Source organism: Lipotes vexillifer, unplaced genomic scaffold, assembly GCF_000442215.2.
Source record: "Lipotes vexillifer unplaced genomic scaffold, Lipotes_vexillifer_v1.1 scaffold466, whole genome shotgun sequence".
In the NCBI taxonomy this organism is placed as follows: Eukaryota; Metazoa; Chordata; class Mammalia; order Artiodactyla; family Lipotidae; genus Lipotes; species Lipotes vexillifer.
The window spans coordinates 1796810-1819713 of record NW_006796103.1 but is presented as its reverse complement, the minus strand read 5'-3'; the positions used below and the strand labels follow the sequence as shown (position 1 = coordinate 1819713).

The 22904-nt window shown below is 38.4% G+C and overlaps 1 protein-coding gene across 1 annotated transcript; it reads right to left on the bottom strand.

Annotated features, from left to right (window-relative positions):
* Positions 1–224: 224 nt before the first annotated feature.
* On the bottom strand, positions 225–22813 carry NOL8 (nucleolar protein 8). The gene is made up of 17 exons (XM_007468178.1): positions 22561–22813; positions 21355–21568; positions 20589–20651; positions 19137–19215; positions 17642–17777; positions 17036–17104; positions 13544–15421; positions 12163–12276; positions 11559–11681; positions 11181–11271; positions 8224–8362; positions 7490–7567; positions 4639–4910; positions 2970–3096; positions 2327–2397; positions 1117–1196; positions 225–629 (listed from the first exon to the last, which is right to left on the bottom strand). The coding sequence occupies exons 2-17, from the start codon at positions 21491–21493 to the stop codon at positions 579–581; spliced, it is 3510 nt and encodes a 1169-aa protein (XP_007468240.1). The 5' UTR covers positions 21494–21568; positions 22561–22813; the 3' UTR covers positions 225–578.
* Positions 22814–22904: the final 91 nt, after the last annotated feature.

Genomic DNA, 22904 nt, shown 5'->3' with positions numbered 1-22904 from the left:
TGCATTTGGCATCCTTTTCTGGTCCCCACAGAACTCTCCCATGATGCTGGTCTGAAATATCCTGCATTTCAGTTAGCTTATTCATCAGGACACAAGTACAGAACTCAAGGCTGATTTGTTTTCAACATCTTAAACAAAAACCACAAGATGGAGGTAAGGTGTATTGATACAATCAGAAATATTTCAAGTATAATTCACACGAAATGTAACTTGGAAAATACAAGTGCTCTGATCCATATATTTTAAAAGGTTTTATGTAAACCTTGTGTCAGAAGATAGCCATTAGTTATTGAAGATAGAGGGCAAAGAGATTATATACGAAAAGTATTTTGAGGGACTATCTTGTGCTTCATTAAAAAAAATGTTCAGGTTAATTATTTGAAGTAATTAGTTAGGAACAAATGAAGAGGAAATCTACAGGAAAAGAAAGCAACCAGAATGATATCCACCAGATAAGATTTTGAATATTCCTTCACTCTGAATTCTTCTTTGTCAGCTAAACTTATTTTCTAGATCACTCCAATTTCCACAGGTGAGCCTTGTTTACATTTCAGTATCAAAACTAATGATGACATTTATTATTTTGGTTTCATTCTCCTTTTGGCATCTTTATGTTTCTTCCGACAGTCCTAGAAAAACATAAAACCAAAAGCCTTTGTTAAAAATAGCAGTAAATACTTTCCAAGGCGTTTAGTAACTATAAAGTAAAATTTACGTTATTCAGTGTCAGGGTTGTAGAAGCCATTTTGGAAGTGCTCACTTGGAACGTACAGGGGATATTCAAACTTTTGGCTTTAAGTGTTTACAATGGAAACTGTAATTCAGTCTTTCAAAAGTCTTATGATTTCCTGCTCCTTAATAAGCATGGCCAGAACTCGTTCCAGTCACTCAATGGGGCCACTCTTCTGTCTCCTTACTGCACCATGGGTTGAATGAATTAAACAACTTAAAACTTCTCTTCCAGCACTATCATTCTGAGCATTTAAGTCATGTTCTCAGTTACCTTAAGTTTCATGCCCTCCTACATTCTTACACCAGGCAAATATTAACACAAAGATAACACCATATCTTTTTAATTAATATGGAGACAATTAATATGAAAATACAACTACTCACCATACGCAAGCTGTTTGTTCTGGCCTCCCAAGATTTCCTGCTAATATTACTTCCCACTCCTCTCCAGAATAAGTCAGAACCTAAAAGGGGAAAATAAAGAAGGACAAGACAGCCCATTAATATTAAAACAGACAATATTCTAGTGCTGGCATTATCAAGGTCTTCAATTCTAGTTAAGACCATTTCTCACCCCCCGCCCCCAGCCAATTTATGCTAATTTTCAAAAATATCTTGTTTTCTTTACAAAATGAAAATGTAGAACTGCTAGGATTTTACTGTTTATAAACCATTTACTATTATGTAACTTGGCTTCTGTTTGTGTTAGGCTTAAGAAATGAGTTCATTGGGCCTTCCCTGGTGGCGCAGTGGTTAAGAATCTGCCTGCCAATGCAGTGGACACAGGTTCGAGCCCTGGTCCGGGAAGATCCCACATGCCAAGGAAAAACTAAGCCTGTGCACCACAACTACTAAGCCTGTGCTCTAAAGCCCGTGAGCCACAACTACTGAGCCCACATGCTACAACTACTGAAGCCTGTGCACCTAGAGCCAGTGCTCTGCAACAAGAGAAGCCACTGCAATGAGAGGCCTGCGCACCGCAACGAAGAGTAGCCCCCGCTCGCCGCAACTAGAGAAAGCCCGCACACAGCAACAAAGACCCAATGCAGCCAAAAATAAATAAATAAAATATATTAAAAAAAAAAAAAGAAATGAGTTCATCAACAGCCTCAGAGTTTTCATGTGAACTTATTTTTTCTATTTTTTTTACTGAAGTATAGTTAATTCACAATGTTGTGTTAGTTTCAAGTGTACAGCAAAGTGATTCAGTTATATATATATATTCTTTTTCAGATTCTTTTCCATTATAGGTTATTACAAGATATTGAGATAGTTCATGTGAACTTTTTAGGGTACTAAAGACTTAGGAGTTTTGTACATCTAGTATCTCAGCAAACCCCTGGAACAAAACAAGCCCTAGTTGAGGTTAGTGAACAAGTGAGGGAGGTGGCAAGTGGGAGCTTTCAGTTTTCCAGAGCTTTGCAAGTCAACATGCATCTGTCTAACAGAGGGGGCTAAAGCACATGACATTGCAAAGGATCAGAATTTTTCCCAATCAGTTCTTACTTGGATGCATGTTAGTATATCAGAATGCGCTATGGTGAGAGCTGTACTATTACCTGTTCTATACCATTTAATCAAAACATTGACTTACCATGAAGTCTCTCATCATTCTTAGAGAAAAAGAAATATCTAGTGGTCTCTTTCTCAGGTAATGATACTTCTCTGAAGTGAGAGAGAAAGAGAGAGAGAATTGGCCACTCAGTTTCAATATTTAAGAAATGTTTACACTGTAAGTATAAATGAACTATTCCTTAAATATATGTGCTTTGTGTTTTGCTCATTTTTCTTTCCTGAGTTAAAGTGATACCACCCTTTCTCTATTCAACATTCTTCTCTTCTACCTGAAACTTTGGTAACGAAGACTTACTTAAGTACACGCTCTATCTTCCCTGTGTTGATTGTTGACATTCTCACCCCAGCATTGCTACCCAATTTGCCAGTGTTTCCCATGGGGTAGCAGCCAATGAGCTGAAGTATACTCTTTCCAGATCAAGGACTTCAGTGACAAGTTTTCTTCCCCATGCACGTCATATCCCCCACCCAGTCTATCCAAATTTCAAGGAAAAGGAAACATGCTCCCAATTACAAAAAGGCTACAGAACTCTCTAAAGGAGCCAAAAAAAGAAAATTGTCTTGAGAAGCTAAGCTTAAATACTTCTATAACATTTCTAAAGCATGTCTAACTCAGATTTTACGAATTATGAAATAGACCTGGACAGAAACACATTACTTACCCAGGGCTGGGCTTTTTGTCATCTGTTTCTTCAGTAACATCTTCCTCTTCTGAACTGCTGTCTTGGAAACGAGGGTCTCCCTGCCAGGCAATCTTCCCAGGTTTCACTGCCTCATCTCTATAGGTCTCTATATCATCATGACAATGAAAGACGACAGAATTGTAACCTAACGACCGATTATTTGTGGACACACCTAATTTGTTTACTTTCACCATGCACTCATATTTCTAAATTTCAAATATCTTAATCATTAATTCAAAATATGTAGTACCTTTTTAGATTTTCAAATATTGAGAGAAGCTATTATCATATTTTTGGGCATTGCTAGGGTGATCTGATAAGGAATATAGTAACACTATAAAAAGATATACAAACTAAAGGTTTATAAATGAGCAACGCAATTTAAAAGGGAAAAAAAAAAAAGAGCATGGCACCTGTGCTAGCATGAGAAGCCTAAACTGTAACATGATGCCGTGAAACCAGGTTGCCTTCCTGCTTATTCATAAATGAGAAAAGGAACATATCTTTATATTTTCAATTCCCAAAGCCTCTTTCTAAAACTTCTGAAAAAGCTTCTGCTATAAGATGTGGGTGATCTCCTCACAAGTCCTCATAATTTCCTAAGTACACAAAACACATCTCCCAGGTTGCTGAGGTGTCTTAGTACTCATTTCAAGGCCAATTTCTCACACTTGGCCCTCAAAGTTAGAAGAATTAAAGACAGTATCTATATCATATCAACTCTGTTCAACAGTTTAGGACTGACCTTGGTACTCAAATGGACAACACAGGCAAGAGAATGAAGTAAGCAGAGCAATAATATATTGTGTCTTATTTAGAACAATTTTGGAAAAACTACTAGATTGCTATACCACCTTTTGGAGCATTACAAAGCTGGCATTTAATACTCATCTGATAAACACATGGATACTACTTTAACTGCTGATCTTCAAAGTAGAGCTTATTGTTAGCTGTGCATGTATTCTCCTGTATAGGTATATCTTGCTTTTTACAATGAACTTCCAGAAAAGCTACACTTCATCTTAAACATTAGGTGAGGAGCAACTTCCTAAGGAATAGGTGTTTTTAACTTTTAGACTATGTAGGACTTCAGAGATAAACCTCCTGAAATGGAATGCCAAATTGTTTATACTGGTGCTGATACTTTTCTCTAGGTTATGGCAAATCTCCAAGGATAAAGTTTGAAACAACTGGTGTACTGATGACATAGCATAATTGTATAGAGCCAGGGTTACCTATTTCTTCCCTTTCCCCACCATATAGCACTGGTTTTCCTGAAGTCATGGCTTCTCCAACTGCATCTAAGACACAAAGCTATTTAAATATATGACTTCTTATACTTCTTCATGACTATTTCTACTCAACATTAGAAGGGATGCTGCACATTATTCTCTGGCTTCCCTTCATATGGCAGCTATCTAGAAGTTTGCTTCCAAATGCAAGAACAATTTCTTAGTGTGTTAAACACAGCTCTATGCACAGTACATTTATGGTCATGTAATGCTGACTGCAATACTGTAATACTGTTTACATAGATGGAAGAAAGAATCCTTTCTTCAGCTAATGTTAAATCATTACAGTTACAGTAAATTCAATCAATTAAGTTCAAACCGCTTTAAATGAAAACGTGTAAAAAAAAAAAAAGTACCTTCCTTTACATTTTTAGTGTGTGAATCAAAAAAGGAGAATGTGAACCCGCCGGGCTGTTCATCCCCAGTCATCAGAGCTGTAGGGTCCTGGACTACTTCGGCTTTCTCTCCATCAGAATCCTCATTCCAAGGTGTGTTGTCTTCCTTTTCAATGGTATCTTGTGTAGTTTGGAATATTTGTTTTAAATCCGTAGCAATGTTATAATACATTTCTTTAGATACCTCAGGTAGCTTCTCAGCTTCCTCCCTTTTCTTCTTTCGTTTTGCTTTACTGCATTGACATATATAGAGATATGTGCATCACAAAAAAAGTCAATTTTTGGAAAATTTCCAGAAATCAGGAAAGATAAACACCTTGGATAACCTTAGTCCCATCCTTTCAACAACAAAGAGGATCGACATATAAAACTCATAAAGGCAGAACCTTAACCAAAAGAATTTTTATAGACAAAACTATTTCAAACAGCTCCAAGTATTAAACAAGAATCATATTCTCCTATCTCTTATCCTCTGAACTACATTTCAGAAGTCACATCTAAGATATTAGCTATGAGTAAGAAAATCACTTAACTGCAATGGGCTTCAGTATCCTCATTTGTAAAATGAACCATGTTAAACCGCATGACTTATAAGACTTTTTCAAATTCTAAAATTCTATGAGTTTTATGACACTGGCATTAAAGGATTTAGTCATAATTCTGTTTTAGAAACTCCTTATAAATGTGCTAAATCTAGTCTGTTTGGGAATGAAATTTTTCTATTACCATCAACCTGCTCTATATTTAGGAATACGTTTTTCTCTTTGATCTTAAACCAGAGTTACATGGCAGTCTCCAATATTGAGTTTTCAGCTAGTAAAAGATTAAAATCCTCTTTTCTATTAGAGTCTACTCTATTTACGAGGCCAAATATTCTAACTATATTACCTAAAATAATAATGTCCTAAATGATCATCTTATTGGTGGTGACTATCTTACAGAGAGAAACTTTTTTTTTTTTTTTTGCAGTACGCGGGCCTCTCACTGTCGTGGCCTCTCCTGTTGCAGAGCACAGGCTCCGGACACGCAGGCCCAGCAGCCATGGCTCACGGGCCTAGCAACTCCGCGGCATGTGGGATCTTCCGGGACCGGGGCATGAACCCGTGTCCTCTGCATCGGCAGGCAGACTCTCAACCACTGCGCCACTAGGGAAGCCCAACGTCCTAGATTTTGAACTGACACTATAAAAAGGTGAGACTTCTGGGGAGTCTAGAGCAGAGTTGAGCACGTTCTGCATATGGTAGGAATAGAAAACAATTTTCGACCAGAGGACAGGTTGTGGTAGTTTAAAATATGTCCACAAATTCCTCAGTGCCTCTCTCTTCAGGAAGGAATGCTTAATCTCCCCTTCCCCTATAAAAGTATGGGTTGGATTTAGTGACTTATTTCAAGAAAATTGAATAAGGCAGATGTGTCACTGTGTGACTTCTAAGACTATGTTATAAAATATACTGTGGCTTCCTCCTTCTATCTCTCTTTTGGGTCAGTGTTATGAGAACACTTAAGCAGCCTAATGGAGAAGCCAACAAGGTGAGGAACTGGCTAACAGCTATGTGAGTAAGATATCTTGGAAGTACATCGTGAGGCTTAGTCAGGCCTTCGGAGACTGAAGCCCCAAGCAACATTTTGACTGCAAGCTCTCCAGAGACTACCCAGAATCACATTGCAATGTGGAATCCTACATTGCAGGGAATGTTTATGTTAGTTCTACTTTGGTCTGGTATGCGATTCTTTTTAAAAGAAACCTTTAATTTTGGAATAATTTTAGATTTATAGAAAAACTGGAAACAGTGTTCCCAAATAACCTTCACCTAGTTTCCCCTCAAGGTAGCATCTTACATAGATATGATACAATTGTCAAAACTAAAAGATTAACACTGGTACACTACTGTTAACTAAATACAGACTCTGTTCCTAATTCACCAGTTTCTCTACAAGTGCCTTTTTTGTCCCAGGATCTAATTCAGGATACCACAGTGACTTTAGTGATTTTAAATAGCAGGAAATCAAGAAATTAAATCAGGCAAAGTTACTGGTTGCTCCATATATTTGCCATATTTATCAAAAAAATATTTGCCACAGCATATCTATAAGAAATAGACGCTCCTACCACACTAGAGTAGTGCAGTGGATAGAATGGTTGCCTCCAGAAAGATATGTCCGGGCCCTAATTCCTGGAACGTGTGAATATTTCCTTATTTTGAAAAAAAGGTCTTTGTAATAAAGTTAGGGATTTTGTAATGAAGAGATTATCCAGGCAGACTCTAAATGGAATCACAAGTGTCCTTATAACAGACACAAATGAGAGACAAATAGAAATGAGAAGGCCACGTGAAGATGGAGGCAGAGACTGGAATAATATAGTCACAAGCCAAGGAATACCACAGATTGCTGGCAGTCACCTGAAGCTAAGAGAGAGGCATGAAATGGAGTTTTTTCCCCCTGAATCTCCAGAGGGACCACAGCTCTTCCAATAATCTGGATTTCAGACTCCTAGCCTCCAGAACTGTGAGAAAAATTTTTGTGTTTTTAAGTCACCCATCTGTTACAGAAGCCACAGGAAACTAATATAAGTAGAAGACACCTACTAGAGAAGAGGCACATATAATCATTTCTATGCATGAAGATTCCTTTGTCAAAAGTAAGACTCTCTCCACCACATCAATAATTCCTCTCTTTCCCCCTTCCCTGTTCTTAAACTAAATACAATGGGGACCAATGGATGTGATATTGGTTACTATCTACTTTTCTCACTGTCTGAAATGAGATTAATTCATATGAACCTGCTACTAAAAGTAGTAGCTTAATATACCTTTCTTTTGGTTTATCATCTCTTTTTCTTTCATAAGTGGTATGGTCATGCCTTGTTGGATCATAACGTATGATGTCCCTATTAAAGAAAGGAGAGTGATAAGTTGGAAGAGACAATTCAGAACATTAATGCAAAAAACTAATAGCAAATTATAATGCAATACCAGGGCGATTCCACTTTTTGAGCAAGAAAAAGGCACATAATATCAAAGAAATGTATTAGGAGCTCCTTAGAAGCAATCATATTTTAAATTATCTAGTTTTGACTTGTCCTGGATCTTTAAAAATGTTTAATATTATTTTAAACATACTAAAATATATATGGATAAAATGATATGCTATTGGGATTTTGCATAAAATATTTCAGTGAGGAAAGTAGGGGGAAGTGAGTAAAGGTATCAAAGAGGAAACTGGTCACATATTGGTGATTGTAGAAGCTGGGTGATGGTACACAGGGGTTTCATTACACTAGTCTCTCTCAGTTATATGCTGGAAATTTTCCATAGTAAACAGTTACATTTATTAATATTTAAACAGTTGTCCAATTTTTTTTTTACTAATAATAAATACAGAAATAATTTAAGATTGGTTTCTTGAAGTGAATCACTAGGTCAAGGTAAGTACAATTTTAAGGGTCTGATACATGTTGCTAACTGCTCTCCCCAGGAAGTTTAAAATGGCCTCATTTTATGGCAAAGGAAAAGAGGGCAGAATGGGATGAAACATAAACCATACTTAAATTTCTTAGCAGCTACTGATCCTTTGCTTGTAGAACTGCTTAAGTTAATGTGCAAAACACTCTGCACAACATTCAGGGCTTTCAACTTTTCTGCAGCAAGCTCTTCTTCCTCAGCAGTTTTCTTTTCATTTATTTCTTAGAGGGAAGAGGATAATTAGTAATCTCTTGGCAAACATAACCTGAGAAGTCTCAATAATCAAATATTTATCAAGCACGTAAACATGTGCAAAGCACATTAAGATAGGAAGAAGAAAAGTTAAACCTTGTTTTGCTAACCTCCCTATCCCCAAGATCCCCAATGTCATAGTGAATCTAGAAACTGCATGACCAACAAACAAAATTCCCATTTCTGTTTGTAATTATAAAAATGAAATCTGAATTTAATGGCTTTCAGTGGCAAGTCTAAAAGTTTTTAAGGTAAAGATTGACAAATGTAATAGAGCAAGATACTAATTATAAAACTAAAGTGATTAGAGATTCTTTGATTTTTTAACTTTCTAAAAATTAATCTAAATTACATGTAAATCTAAAAATGAAAGATAGTGAAAGATGCTAATTTTACTATTAATACGATGTTAGTAGACAGATACTTTAGCCTTTAGATTCAGTACTAAATATTGCAGGAAGAAAGCCTACACACAGGGCACTGTGGAAGCCTAGAAGCTTGTTATCCTTAGCTACTAGAAACAGACAAATATCAGAGAACAAAGTTAAACATTTAACAGCTAGTTTGGATTATAGATAGAAATACAAAAGAAGTCTAAGTAAGCCTTAAAGACCTTTTCAAATTACTGCAGGATATAAACAACCAAGTAACAGAAATAAACAGAATGAAATGCTGATTTGAATAGTTCTCTATAGAGATGACCCAAAAGTGTCTAAGGGTTCAAAAGAGGTAAAGATTATGTTCAATTGGATTAAGAAATGTTTTATAAACCAGGTGGAGTCTAAGGTAGGAAAGACAAGTAGATCCCCTGAGGAGGGAGGAGTGCATGCCAGGCAAGTGAAAAAATGAACACATACATTGAAAGAAGAAAGTTCAAAGAGTTTACATTGCATTAGGTTAAACCATATGAAACTGCTAATATTCAACAATTTTTGACTTCAAAAAATGGTACTTTCAATTTTACCCTATTATTGACCATTAGGAAATAAAACACAATGCTAGAAAGGGCTCAAGATATTTGTAGACTGGCTGCAAGGTATTTGTAGGCTGCTTACCTGCAGGACAGTCTTTGTGCAACTCACAAAAAATTCAGTCTCAAAAGTTGGGAAGGAAAGAAACAAAAGACAGAGATTCTATGTCTGACTGCCCTAAGAATGGAAGTACCATCAACAGAAACAGAAGGGTTCAGAGCACCTGAGAGAGAGTAAATTCAGTTTGGGATTTGCTGCGTTTTAACACGCGTTCAGGGACGCCTGTGAGAAATATCCATCAGGCATTGAGAAAAGAATAATTGGGAGCTCAGCAGAATAGTCAGGAGCAAAGATGACCCAGATTTGGAAAATATTCACGCACAAAAGAAGGTTAAAGCCACAGGGACTTACAGAACGTTTACATATCTAAAGGCAAAGGGAAAATTAGGAACCAAGAATTAAGAAGAAAATAAGGAAGTTATAGTGCAATGGAAGCAAAGGGAAGAGAACAGTTCAAGAAGGATGATGAACAGTGACAAATGGTACAGGCAGGCTGAAGAAGCTTGGGAAGGTGCCACTGCATCTGGTGAACCAGTTAGTATGTGCAGGGAATGCATACTAAAAGAGTTGTAAAGAGACAGACAAAAGTGGCAGAAGTTAGAAAGTAAACTCTATGTATAGCTTCTAGGCTATTCCCAAGGTTCTGTCCATTCCTGTTTTCAACATGGAATTTTGAGTGAGAAGCTCTGAAACATAATTTGCTGTGGATCCTGGAGAACTTACTCTCTGAACACTTGTTTTCAGAAATGTACAATACACACAATAATCACCTCAAAGAATCAAGAGCATCATTTCCAGAGGCTGTATTTTCAATAAAAAGCCAACTGCTTCTAAATTAGTGCAATTTATTTTTTCATTTCAGGTTTGGAACTGAAAAAAGATGGGAGTGGCAACTTGAAAACTGGCAGGGCTGAAGAAATGGCTTTTTGAACCTATGAGACCTATGTCTGTAGAAAGAGGGAAGAGAGAGAAGAAAGGGAAAGTATGAAGATGCACATAAGAAAGGAGGTTAACAGGAGGAATGAATGAGGAAGATTAAGATGCAGATTAGATTAACTCATGAAGAGGAAAAAAGTAAGGAGAGAGTAGTTCTGAGATTGGAAAGGAAAGCAGGGAGCTCACTTGAGGTGGCCATCCTCAAGTGAGGATGGTAGGAGGTAGGAGTAAGGTCTTTTGCAAAGGATAAGGGTAGAAGATCTTGTAGAGAAAGTTTGGCACCACTGGTGTAGAAAATGGTATAGGAAGTAAGAGCAGAATCAGGATGCTTCTGGTAGCGTCACTGCTGTTAGATATATTCACATGGGATGAATCTACGTAGAGTGACATTCAATGGTACATTGTTTTTAAAAACCTGCACCCATCACGCACGCTGGAAGATAAACACTTCCTTTAAGTAAGCCAAGCGTGATGTAACTGTCTTCCACAGCCTCACCAGGACCTGATATACTGCCAGGTAGGGTCCTTGTCTTCTCTCTAATGCCAGGGACAGGATGATGGAAGATGGCATCTTTGGTGGATGCTAACTATTCTTGTCTTTTCTGGCAGCTTCAGGTAATTAAAATTATATAAATAAATTAATATGTACAAACAAACTCAAGTATTGAGTAAGCTAACTATTGGATTACAAGCTCCACAATTCAGTGTCTTGGGGTACAGAGTTTCTCTATGTGTTAAGTGAAGAAGCTAGACTACATGACTTCTCAAGGTCCCCCAGCTCTGACATCAGGACTGTTTGTTTGGACAATAAGGCATTTACCTTCCTGTTCCTCTTCACTATCACTTTCTAGAAATCGGGAGTCCATGCGAAATCTGTCATCAGTGCCAAAGTGAGACTGCAAATCCATAAGCTATAAGACAAAACACAAAGACAACTGAGAGCCATATTCCCAAGAAATTACTTATAAACAAGACCTTCACAAGTATACCTCCATGCCATGAAATTCACTACATTAATGTTTGCATAACCTCACCTACCCATGAACCAATCAGAGAGGGTCATGGAGGACTCACTATCAAAATAAACACCTTAACACTGGAGTGTGGGTCAAGGTCTGCCTGCACTAACCTAGATTTAAGGACTATGTCGAAAAATAAGGACATGTTGCAAGTTTTATTATTTTCAGTCTTCACTGACCTTCTGTCCAGCTCTGCCCTCAAACTGAGGTTTAATTCTGAACCTGTTACTGTCATCTTCGGAACCAGATTCCTCATCATCGCTGCTGTCAAAGAGCTTCCCAGAGGCTCCACCCATGGACTCCTGTTACATAGGTAAAGACAGAAATGTTTATTAATAACCAAAGACAGTATTTCCTTCATTATGTAATCTTCCTCCTCACATGTATGGAACAACAACCCAGATGCATCTCCCAGGAAAGACTGGCTGGTGGTTAGAATGGAAACTTCTGACTCAGTGATATCTACTTGGCCCCTTGGGTCACTAAATCCAGAGGCTCCTAATGCAGCCTGGAATGGGGGAAGTTATTAAATGTGTGAACACCTTCTGCAGGGTTTCACTAATATTGATGTCACTTTGCAGATGATGTAGAGGATAGATTTATGTGGGAGAAAATCTCTAAGGCCCCTGTGGTATCCATGCGTGATGGTCAGGGGAGCCCTGGGTTTCACTGTGGCTCCCAGAGGATTTTATGTTGAGCCCAGCAGTTGTGTGCAAGTCTTGGTATGCAACATGCAGAAATGGATCTGCAAAAGTATAGGAATGCCCACCCTAGATGTCTTACTTTTACTGGTTCCTCTCCTGGATGGTTTTGCTCCTGAGTGGATGTCTCCTCTGTTTCACTTTCACTGTTGGAACCAAAGATGATGTGCGTTGGCTTGTCCTCTGAATAACCATCCTAGAGTGGGCATCAAAAGCATTACCCTTAAGACAACCCCTCATCTCCTTCCCCTAGCAAGTCTATTTCTGACCCTATTTTCTTATCTAGTGAATGCTGCCATCATCCCAAGATAGAAACTTCTCTTTCTCTCCATTTCCAATGTATCACCAAGTTCCATCAGTTGGACCATCTTGCTATTTTAAAAATATATTCCCACTGTCACTGCCTTGGTTCTGGCTCAAGACCTCCCAAAGGCTGTCTGTCCCATTTGATTTGTTGTTCTCATCATGTCCTGAACCATCTTTCCCAAACAGAAGTTGGCAAACTTTTTCTGTCAAGGGCCAGAGAGTAAATATTTTAGGCTTTGCAAGCCACATATAGCTTTGGTTCTGTATTCTTCTTTTTTAAACCCTTTAAAAATGTAGAAACCATTCTTAGCTTGGAGGCTCTTCCAAAATATGCCGTGGGCTAGTGGCTTGTGAGCTCTAGTTTGCCAACTCCTGTTCCAATATATACACAACTAATCTCCATTCCTTTGCTTCAAGTTCTTTAGTCTTTTCACAGCCTTGAGAATAAAGTCCAACCCCTGTAGCCTCTTTATACCTCACCCCTACTTCTCTCTCTCATTTCTCACCATCTTGTACTCTATACATTTGATCACACTGATTGCAAATATTCACTTTTGTACAAACTGTTCCTTTATCTTGGAATGCCTTTCCTCTCTCTTTGTACCCTTTTACCTCTGCCAGACCAATTCCCACTGATCCTTTCACACTAGACTCAGTTCAGCTGAGGAAGTGCCGGCTCCCCACCCACCTGTGCCCCACCACTGCCAACAAATTGGTATCAGTGTGCTGTCAGAGCACACAGGCGTACTTCTTTCTCATCCCATGGAACTGAACTGTGACCTTCTGTCCACCACACTGTAAGCCAATACCAACCACCTAACAGTGATCCTCTCTGTAAATCTAGCACTTGCTGTGAAGGCCTGGAATTTCATAGGTAGTTAACAATTGTTGAAAGAATGAATAAAGACTCATTACAGTAAATCTTGGTAAGATATGAATCACTTGGCAAGTGATTTATATGTAAATTCAGACATATTAGGACATATCACTTAACTATATCAGTTACAGCTTCTAAAGCGGTATCTGGATATACTAAAGATACAAGGACACAAAACACAAACATTCAGCTCTAAAGGAGCCTACTTACCTTCGTAGGAAAGAAAGGTTGGACTTGGAAATGAGTTCTTGTTAAATCCCTAGACTGAAAATATACTCACCAAATTTGCCAGAGCATTGTGAACCAACTTCTTTTGTACTTCTTTTGCTTTCTGCCTTGCCTCTAAGGCTGCCAAACGCTTCTGATTATCTTCAGCATGCTTATCCTTAGCATTAACATCTGATGAACTATTAACAGAAAGTGGGAAGTCAGTTTTGCTTCCCTGAGGGTCTCTCCTGGAGGAGACCTCTGGTGATTTCTCAAGGACCTTGCGGCTGCACAGATCAGGCCTCTTTTTGGAGCTCTCTCCTGACTTTCCAGTCCTGTGGCAACAGTCTTCATCAAAGCCTCTCCTGAGAGTCTTGGCACCAAGACTCAAAGATTTCTTATCTTTTAGTGGCAATAGACTAGAAATAGGATTTCCATTTCCCTTTTCTGAACTGCTAGGGAATACCACCTTGTGAGCCTGGCTCTCAAAAGTAGACGGTCTCTTTTGAGGCTGAATTTGGTTTGAGTCATTTGCCTTCTTTGCATGTTGGAAAAGAGTCAGTTTACTTGATGGGCCATTAGCATACAAGGACCATTTTTTCATGGACATGCTCCTGGGATCCTCAAGTTTCAAGGATTTATGATCTTTATTAATATTGTTAGAGGCAACACTCTCTTTCAAGGATTTTTTCACTGATTCCTTTCCATAGAGACAGGCTACTCCCTTGAAAGCCTGGAATTTTGGCTTTAAGGTATTTTCCTTTGGTTCCTGTTTTCCATGTGTGTTCTCTTTTCCTTCTAAAAGGGAAGCCACAATCTCCTCAGGATGAATACACTGTTGGCCTTTGTGGAGGCCACCTGGAGTTCTGTGGCTCTTGGAGGCCCTGTCAGACTTGGCAGTGGTTTTCCGGCCATTGCTCTCAGTATCTTCTTTTGGCGCCTCCTGGTTACTGCCAGCCAACTGTTCCAGATCAGCTAAAGTTAGATTCATATGGAGACAGTTTTTCATCATGGTGTTATACTCCTTATCTCCTTCAGACTCGGTTGATTCTGATACAGAATCAGCATCTTCACTGCTACTGGACTCAATCAGAGATTCACAACTGAGAGGCTTAATTCTGTGACTGAGGGCTGTCTCTTTGTTTTTTCTTTTTTGTACTTTAATACAATCAACAGAAAGACCACACTTTTTTCTATTTTTCAAATAAGTTTTCTTGTGCATAGACTTTTCTGTTTGTGAAAGTTCTACACTGTTTTTGATCTTATCAGAATTTTTTTTCATTGCAATGATTTCATCTGTATCTCCTGAATCAGAGTCACAATCATTTCCCATAACATTATCTTCACTACTGAGGCAAAAGACATTATTTTTGATGCCTAAACCTGTTGAAGTATGAAATTTGTGAAAATGTGATTTAAAATCATCTCTTACAACTTCAAAGGGATCATTTTCAGATCCATTTATTGAGGACCATGTAGTTTTCTCTAGGTTTTCCTCTCTTGCAATCATTAGTCTTAATTCATCTTCAGAATCAATATCATCATCAGACATGCTATTTCTCTTTTTGGTAGTTTCTAAGTCAGAAGTCTGAAAAAATACATTTTTAAGTTTCTGACTATCAGAATCAGGTACACAGGGTGATTTAGGAGTAATGGAATTATGAGGTGTATTTTGTGCAGCCTGTTGTTGTATTAAATGTGAACTCTCCATTATGCTACTAGGTTTTGGTCTCAAAGCCAGAGATGCAGTGGAACCCTCATTCTTCTGCACTTTTATTATCTTCTTGGCAGGGCTGTGAAAATCAGAGAATTCTCCTCGTCGTTTCTTACTCACAGGATCATTCCCTCCTTCCAATTCCCAAGTGAGGCTGGATATAGGGACAGCATTTGTGAAATCCTCCCCTATTTTCTTTAGGTTGTGGCAGTATTTTGAGGGATCATACTTTATGATGTCAACAGCAGTCAAGGAAGAAAACAAAGGCACTAGGTTTTAGAAAAACCTATCAAACTGGTAAAGCAAAAAGAATACTGTTTAATCTTGAGCAAGTCATTGACTCATCTTACCCTCAGTTTCCTATCAAACAAAATAAGGACTTAATTTGGTGACTCAGGGTCTTTGGAACTGACACATCCATGGCATGTCCAGAGTGAAAACCAAGAACCATCACTATTAATTGGCAGAAATTACTTGGGCTGCATATGTATATCACAGCAAACCGATTCAGATTATATTCTAGGTACAAGAGGCCACAAGACTTTTCTGTAAATCTGAGAAGTCTATCCACTGAGCTAATACCATAAAGTGGAGGAACCCAGAGGGGGCACAGCTAGATACTAAGTGTTGGTATCTCAAACTTGAGACTCAAAGATTCTCAAACTTTTTGGCCATTCCTGTTTTCTCAATGCTGCCTCATCCTAGATCTGATTCTCTTAGTTCAATGACATCCATTTCACATTTTACTCACTCTCTGAATTTTGTAGGTCTTTCTTAGAAGGCTAATAATTCTTTATCAGGTCTTTGTTGCTGACATTGTCCAGAAAGATTCTAGTTAATGTCACTGTGCTGTAGTGACAGCTGGCATTTGCTGATTTCCTAAAACATATGAATAGACAAGTATAAGTTGCTTTAATCTATCACTACTGAAAAGTCCCTTTGTTCATTTAGTGACTACTGAATACATGGACAATTATATGTGATGTGTGCCAAACAGTGTCTATTGTCTCTTGGCTTTACACTGTCCTTCCAAATCCTCCTCTTTGCTGTCAGTGATACCATTGGTGGGAAGCTGGAAGGTGAAGAAGTATTTCCCTGACTTTAGTGCCACTGGCAGGGACAGCAGAACCAGCAGCTGTGGCCAGGGCTCCAGGGGCCTCAACAGCCATGAACAGTGAGGACACACCTCTGTTTGAAATACCTGAAATTGCTTCTGCTTCCCATGACACACAGGGTTAGAGCTAAAAGAATACAAAAAACACCCTCTGCCCAGAAGTCCATGACACTAGGAATTCAAGGTCTTAGACAATCTGACCTCATTTCCTCAGGGGAACGGGCATCTGAATTTGCTCATACTGGGTTCCATACTATTTCTCCATCCACCATTCTTCTGCCTGTCTACACATTTCTACCTACTATTTTCCTCTCTCCTAGACTCCTTCCTATCTCTTTTCTATTAATGTGAAACATCCTACTTCCTCTAAAGCCTTCTTTAATGATTGTGCTGTGTTCCCTTGTCCTTCTTTAGCTCCTTTGGCAATGGCTTTGAATCCATGTCAAACAAGAAGAATGAGGTATAAATTAGTAAGTCAACGTGCTTCTTTAACAATCATCATTTGCATCACTTGCATAAAACCTAATTACATCCTCTCATTATCCTCTAATTGTTTCATACATGTAGGTAGGTGGGTCTTACCTTACTTAGAAACTGGGAACATAAAAACTGTTACACAAACATCTAAAGATTTACTGACAGAGGCAGTGAAATTCTAAAGGTATGAAGTAAACTTTTGCAAATATCCATATCGTAGTAAACAATAATTTCTCTGAAAGGCCAATTGCCAAGGATATTTTACGTTTATGTTGATTCTTTAGGTGAAGGACAGGTAAGACTCTTCCAAATTTACTCACAACCCAATTCTAAAAGAAAAAAAAAAAAGAATACATTTACTATACTTGTCACAAATGGAAAAGATTAACCACACTGCATAAATACATTTACTATACTTGTCACTTAAAAATATTTGAACTCATAGTGGACCACGATTACTGTCGGGTTTAGTTTTCTGATAATGAAACACAAGTGCTCAAAAAAGTGTATCAGGAAAGGAAAAAGAAAGAAGGAAAATTGGGGCAGTTATTGATCCCATATAAAACATGTAGGATGCTACACAAATAACAGCCATTAAAAAGGCAAACGTGGGACCTGCCTGCACTCTTCACCACCTATGCCCCCTGGGAGACCTGCCTCCACTTGGGTTTTGATTTCTCTCTCTAAAATGGGGGAAAACTGTGCTTTCCCAAGAGTTGTAAATGCATTTGAAGACCATAAAGCACTATCTATGTTAACTGCTTCAAAGCAAGAGAAAAAAGCAGTTGCTTTAAAACATGATGCTCATGGTCACCTGGTCTCAGGAATTAGTTCCTGAGCTACTCAGGCTACCAGAGGAGACTCACTTTGTGCCCCGGTACTTCTGTCCCTGGCACAGCTTTCACATGGAAATCCACCACTCCCATCTTTTCTAACAAGTTGGTATTGCTTGTTGTTGATTTTCCTTTCTTTGCTTTTGCTTCTTTTCTCTCCTGGGCCAATCTGAATCAAACAGAAAGTATAAATAAGAGTTAAAATAACCACACTATTAACAGTGCTTCTGTTTTGTTTTTTAATACTGTAAAGCTGTTTAACTTTATAGAGATCATTTAGGGTCTCTCAGTTTTTCCCTTTCAACTTATGTACTTTTGGCATTTTATCTATCCTTAATCTTTTCATTCTTATGAGGAAGAGGTGTCTTTCAGAGCCTAATATGCTAAGTCTTGAATATTTCTACTCTCACAACAAAGAGAATGCAGAACGCCAACTCAACCTTCCAATTCAAACTCCACCACCTTATACAGGCCTGGTCAACTGTGCTGGCCTCTTTGCCTTTGGTCTGTCTCCCTTACGTTCCAACTTCCAAGATTCATGCTCCCCAGGCACAACTGCATAGACACTCCAAGAAAGCAGCACTGTGTGCTCACCTGCTCAGGACTAGGGCCCCAGTTCCTGCACATAATAGACAGCAAAGTGCTGCTGAATGAAAATCTCATCACTACCCTGTTCACAGAGGCCCCCAGCTGAAGAACAAAATCAGATTCTCATCTTCGTCACCAGACCACTCCCTCAAAACTTGGTTTAGACCTTATTTTTCCTTGTGGCATTTCTTTGGCCCAGAACAATCTTAAAATGCTCTTGGTCACTCCATGTGTACATTCCTAAAATATCTCCTATTTTGGAAGCACCCAATCTCATACAATCTTTTCTCCCTAAGAATACTTTTAGGATTTAAAATGCTTTAATAGCTTTTACATTGCCTTGTTCTTAAATCACATGCATAATTAATCTTATGCCTCTCATACAGGGATTTCCTATTATCTTTATGTTTTTGTATGACACTTTCATTAACAGCCTAAAGTCAACTTAAGCAATTTGATACTATTAAAATTTTAAATGTGCATAACTATATGACATAGCAACTCCTTTTGTTGACATAAACCCCAGAGGGACCATCCTCAAGAGTCTTATCAAGAGGAAGTGGAAATGGTCTAAATGTCTATGAGTGGGGGATGACAAACTACACTGTGGCACAGCCATTTCCCAAAATAGTACTAAACACTCATTACAAGAAGGGGGAAGACCTACATCATCACATAAGGTTGTGTTTAAAAAGCTGAAATAAGTATATATTTTTATGGGTTAAAATATACGTATACAGGAGCATTACATTATCTTCTCTGATGGGGTCTGGGGTCACAGGGAGTCACAGTTAAGAAGGATTTTAGCTCTACTTGTAATGCATATATTTGCTAAAACTGTAATAATACATTATTTGATAGTTTCAAATCAATTAAGTGAACATATAAAACCACTTACAATATAAAAAAATTGGGTCAAATCATGTAGAACAAATCTTACCTTTGCAAAAAACTTTCCTTTGCTAGCTGAATTTGTAGAGTTCCACCTTTCCATTTTGTTTTATTTAAAACAGACATACCTATAAAGCAAAGAATTAGTACCCAAGTACATGGCAATGCAAAAATATATTTCAGCATGTGCTTTTACTAATTAGTTAGTACCAAAAAAAGAAAACCTGCTTATCACACAGAGGAAATAGAATAAAGAAAATGAGACCTGGAAGGAGAAGGCTTAGGTCCCATTCTCATCTTGACCACTTATTAGATCTTTACACTCCCTACCTCCCCGTGTAATTGAAAGATTTGAATGAGGCTAATGTGTAAACCATAAAGCAAAATTTGTCATTTGTTTATAAAGTAATGTCAGGAATCTGTGGCGAATGGCTGGTATTTATTTAACATTTCATTGTTATTTCCCACACTAAAACTATAAAACATTAATGTAATTTCCTTAGAGTGAATCAGAGGACACTGGAATCCTGCAGCACCTCACTTTTATTTATCACCTCATACTAATTATCACTGTGAAACTTGCAAACATATTAGCTGCAAGCAACTAAACTGTGTTTAAACTACTGTGCCCTAGTAGTTGATTTTTCTCAACATCTGCTATCAGCTTCCTTAATAATTACCACTAACAGAAATATCTATGAGGTAGGTACCATGCTAAGCACAAAGATATTATTCAACTTAATCTTCACAGTAATATTATGAGATAAGCAGTATCTTGGTCATACATCAGAGAAGCAAACCGGGTCTTCTAGTTTAAATAAACTGCTAGGTCACACAGCAGAACTGATGTGTTCTTAACTGCAACATATTTGTCATATCTATTTCCTAACTGAACGAATCAATTTTTTGCAAATGAAATTACAAAAGGCCAATGGCCCTCTTTCTCTATTAGCATGTTTCCTGCTCAGTGTCTGTTGACTTTTCAGTCTCCAAATAATTAGAATGCATTACTACATCAGTGGAAGTATGAATTATCTCCCCCTCTTTATTCATTGAAGGTCACAGGTGGCCCTCAGCTTTACTAAACTTATCGATGGAGACTTCATAATTTCAAGGATATGATCTTATAAGGGCATATTCCAAAACCCTCTCCTAACAGCACTTAATAAGAATTAGTTGCCTGAGAAATGAACACACCAGGGAGGTGGGTATTTCATAATATCCAGTGGGATATGTGTAACAGGCAGTTTCTATTAAAGTGTGGTCCCTTATCCAAATTATTTGAGAATGCCATTTTTGAGCAAACTCACTGGCAATGTGCTACCATATGTCATTCATTATGGAATGAACCTAAACCTCCTGAATTGTAGGATATGGAAATTCTCTTGATTGTGGTTGTCCCTCAGGATGAGTTAAAGGTGGATGTTTAGATTTAGAATGAAAGTTATTCCAAATTACATGGTGACATAGACTGGTAAATAGTATAGAAAACATTCATTACATTTTTTCAGGTCTGCTTCTGCTATTCTGATGTTGACATATGCAAAGACTTTCTGTGGGTTTCCTAAAAAAAAAAAAAAAAATTAAATTCGTACCCAGAGAACAATGTAAACATTATTAAGTTTCTAAATTTAAAAAAGTGCTCTTAGAAACGTACTCTTTCAAAGGAAAACCTTGTTTATTTATCATTGGATACAAAGACTGCATTTTTTTTAAAAGCATGATTATCTAAATATTCCAAAAGAAAATACGTAAGAGAAAAATGTCAAGTACTCAGTTAAGGAAACACTTTGCATGTTTGTATGTTAGTGATATTCTACTTAACAGGACCCTACTAATTATTAGAATTTTAGCTCTGAAAACTGAAAGCTATATGTTTCAGAAATTGGATGTTTGGAAATTCCCTGGCAGTCCAGTGGTTAGGACTCTGCGCTTTCACTGCTGAGGGTCTGGGTTCAATCTCTGGTTGGAGAACTAAGATCCCAGCAAGCCGTACGGCCAAAAAAAATACCCACAAAAACAAAAACCGGATGTTTGGGAATTTAGAAATTTTTGATTTCAGAAACGTAATTCCGGGCAAGTTCCAGGTCACACATAACATCTCCAGAGCATAGGAGGGGGAGGGATGGGGGGTGGGGGGTTACTACAACAGTATCATGTAATGAGATACATATCACTTTCAGTGTTCAGGGCTAACATTCATCTCTTGGGTTCCTTTATTTTGTGATACTTTGCCTTTAACTACCCATGAAGAACTATAAATTTACCTTGGTCATCTTTCCGAGTGATGATTTCCACATCAGAAACTTCTCCAAATCTGCTGAACTGATTTTGTAGGTCTGCCTCAGAAATATTCTGGCCAAGGCCACCCACAAAAAGGCGCTTCGTTTCTCTGTTGGCTTTCATCAAGGCTGGGCATACACTCAAGTATTTCTAGTGGAAAAAATAAATATCTACAGAGAAGAGCTCTTTCCCTTAAATCTTCTCAAATCTAAACAAAACAAAACAAAAGAAACAAAAACTCCTTTCCCTGAACCTTCTATGCCAAACTGGTTGCCTTGAGCTGTGTTTCATTTCCTATTGTATTGCTCGAAATTTTATCTCTGGAGACTCTGTTCAAGGCCTACATCCACGTTCTTCATGAATGCATTTTGGAACAGCACCTCTACACACAGACACAGGTACAGGCACATACTTTCCCTCTAAATGACCACAATATTACACTCTACTCCTCCCGATTCTACTTATCCATATTGTTAGGTGTTTTTCCTTCATTCATTCACTTTAACAAACGCTGACAGAAATGGGATGGGACAGGTTAGCACACGGAAAAATAAAAAGCTCTCAATCCTCAAGCTCCTCACAGTCACATGAGAAGTAAGCAAATGCTGCAATTGCAATACTATGTCACAACAGAAATATCTACAAAGTGCTGTTCAGGCATAAAAGGAGCAACTGATATCGTGGCTAATACAGACTTTTTAAAAAACACTATGTGCCAGCGTTGTACAAAATAGTTTGCAGGCATCTTTTTTCAGATTAGCAGGAGAGGTTAAGTCACTTTCCCAATGCCATTCAGAGAATTAGCGGTGAAGCCAAGATTATAACCCAAATCTAATTTCAGAACCTGTAATTCTTTATACTAGGGGGATTGTTGGATTAGAAGGGACTCAGGAAAACTCTTCCAGAGGTACTGAGATTTGCGGCTTTTCATGAGATCTCTAATCTCGTTTAGCACCCGGATGGCGCTCAGGTCCCAGACTCCTCCCACGCGCAACCCCAAAACAGCGCCAAAAGCCCTGAGCATCGCTCCTGATCTAGGCGTGAGCCACGGCCTACATCTTCCTGGTAGCTTCCTCCGCCCCCAACGTACCCACCCTAGCCTTCTATCCTCTGAGAAGACTCAAAGACGAGAAGGGAGAAGGTAGGCCAGTTGGCCTCGGCACATCCCATGCCCCAAACCGACTCCTCACCACTTCGTTTTTTACATCCCGCGCAGTTTAGGACCGTAACTTCTAGTCACGTGTCCCAACAAGTGTCGCCTCTCTTCCTTCCTCCTGGATTTCCAACCCAGCATCCTAAGGTTCCACTACCACGCTCAGTTCCCCAGTGCTTTTTATTTCGTGTCCAGGCTTCTGGGCGACCGCGACGCCTCCATTCCCTGCCTCAAAGTCCGCGAAAGACCCCAAACTAAAATTCCCTAATTCATAATGAAGAGGGTTATCACCTTGTGCTCTCCTGGATATGGTCGGCGGAAGTGAGGCAGGGGAAGAAAAATAAAGAGACTCCCCCCCTTAAGTGCTCCCGGAACCTCCTC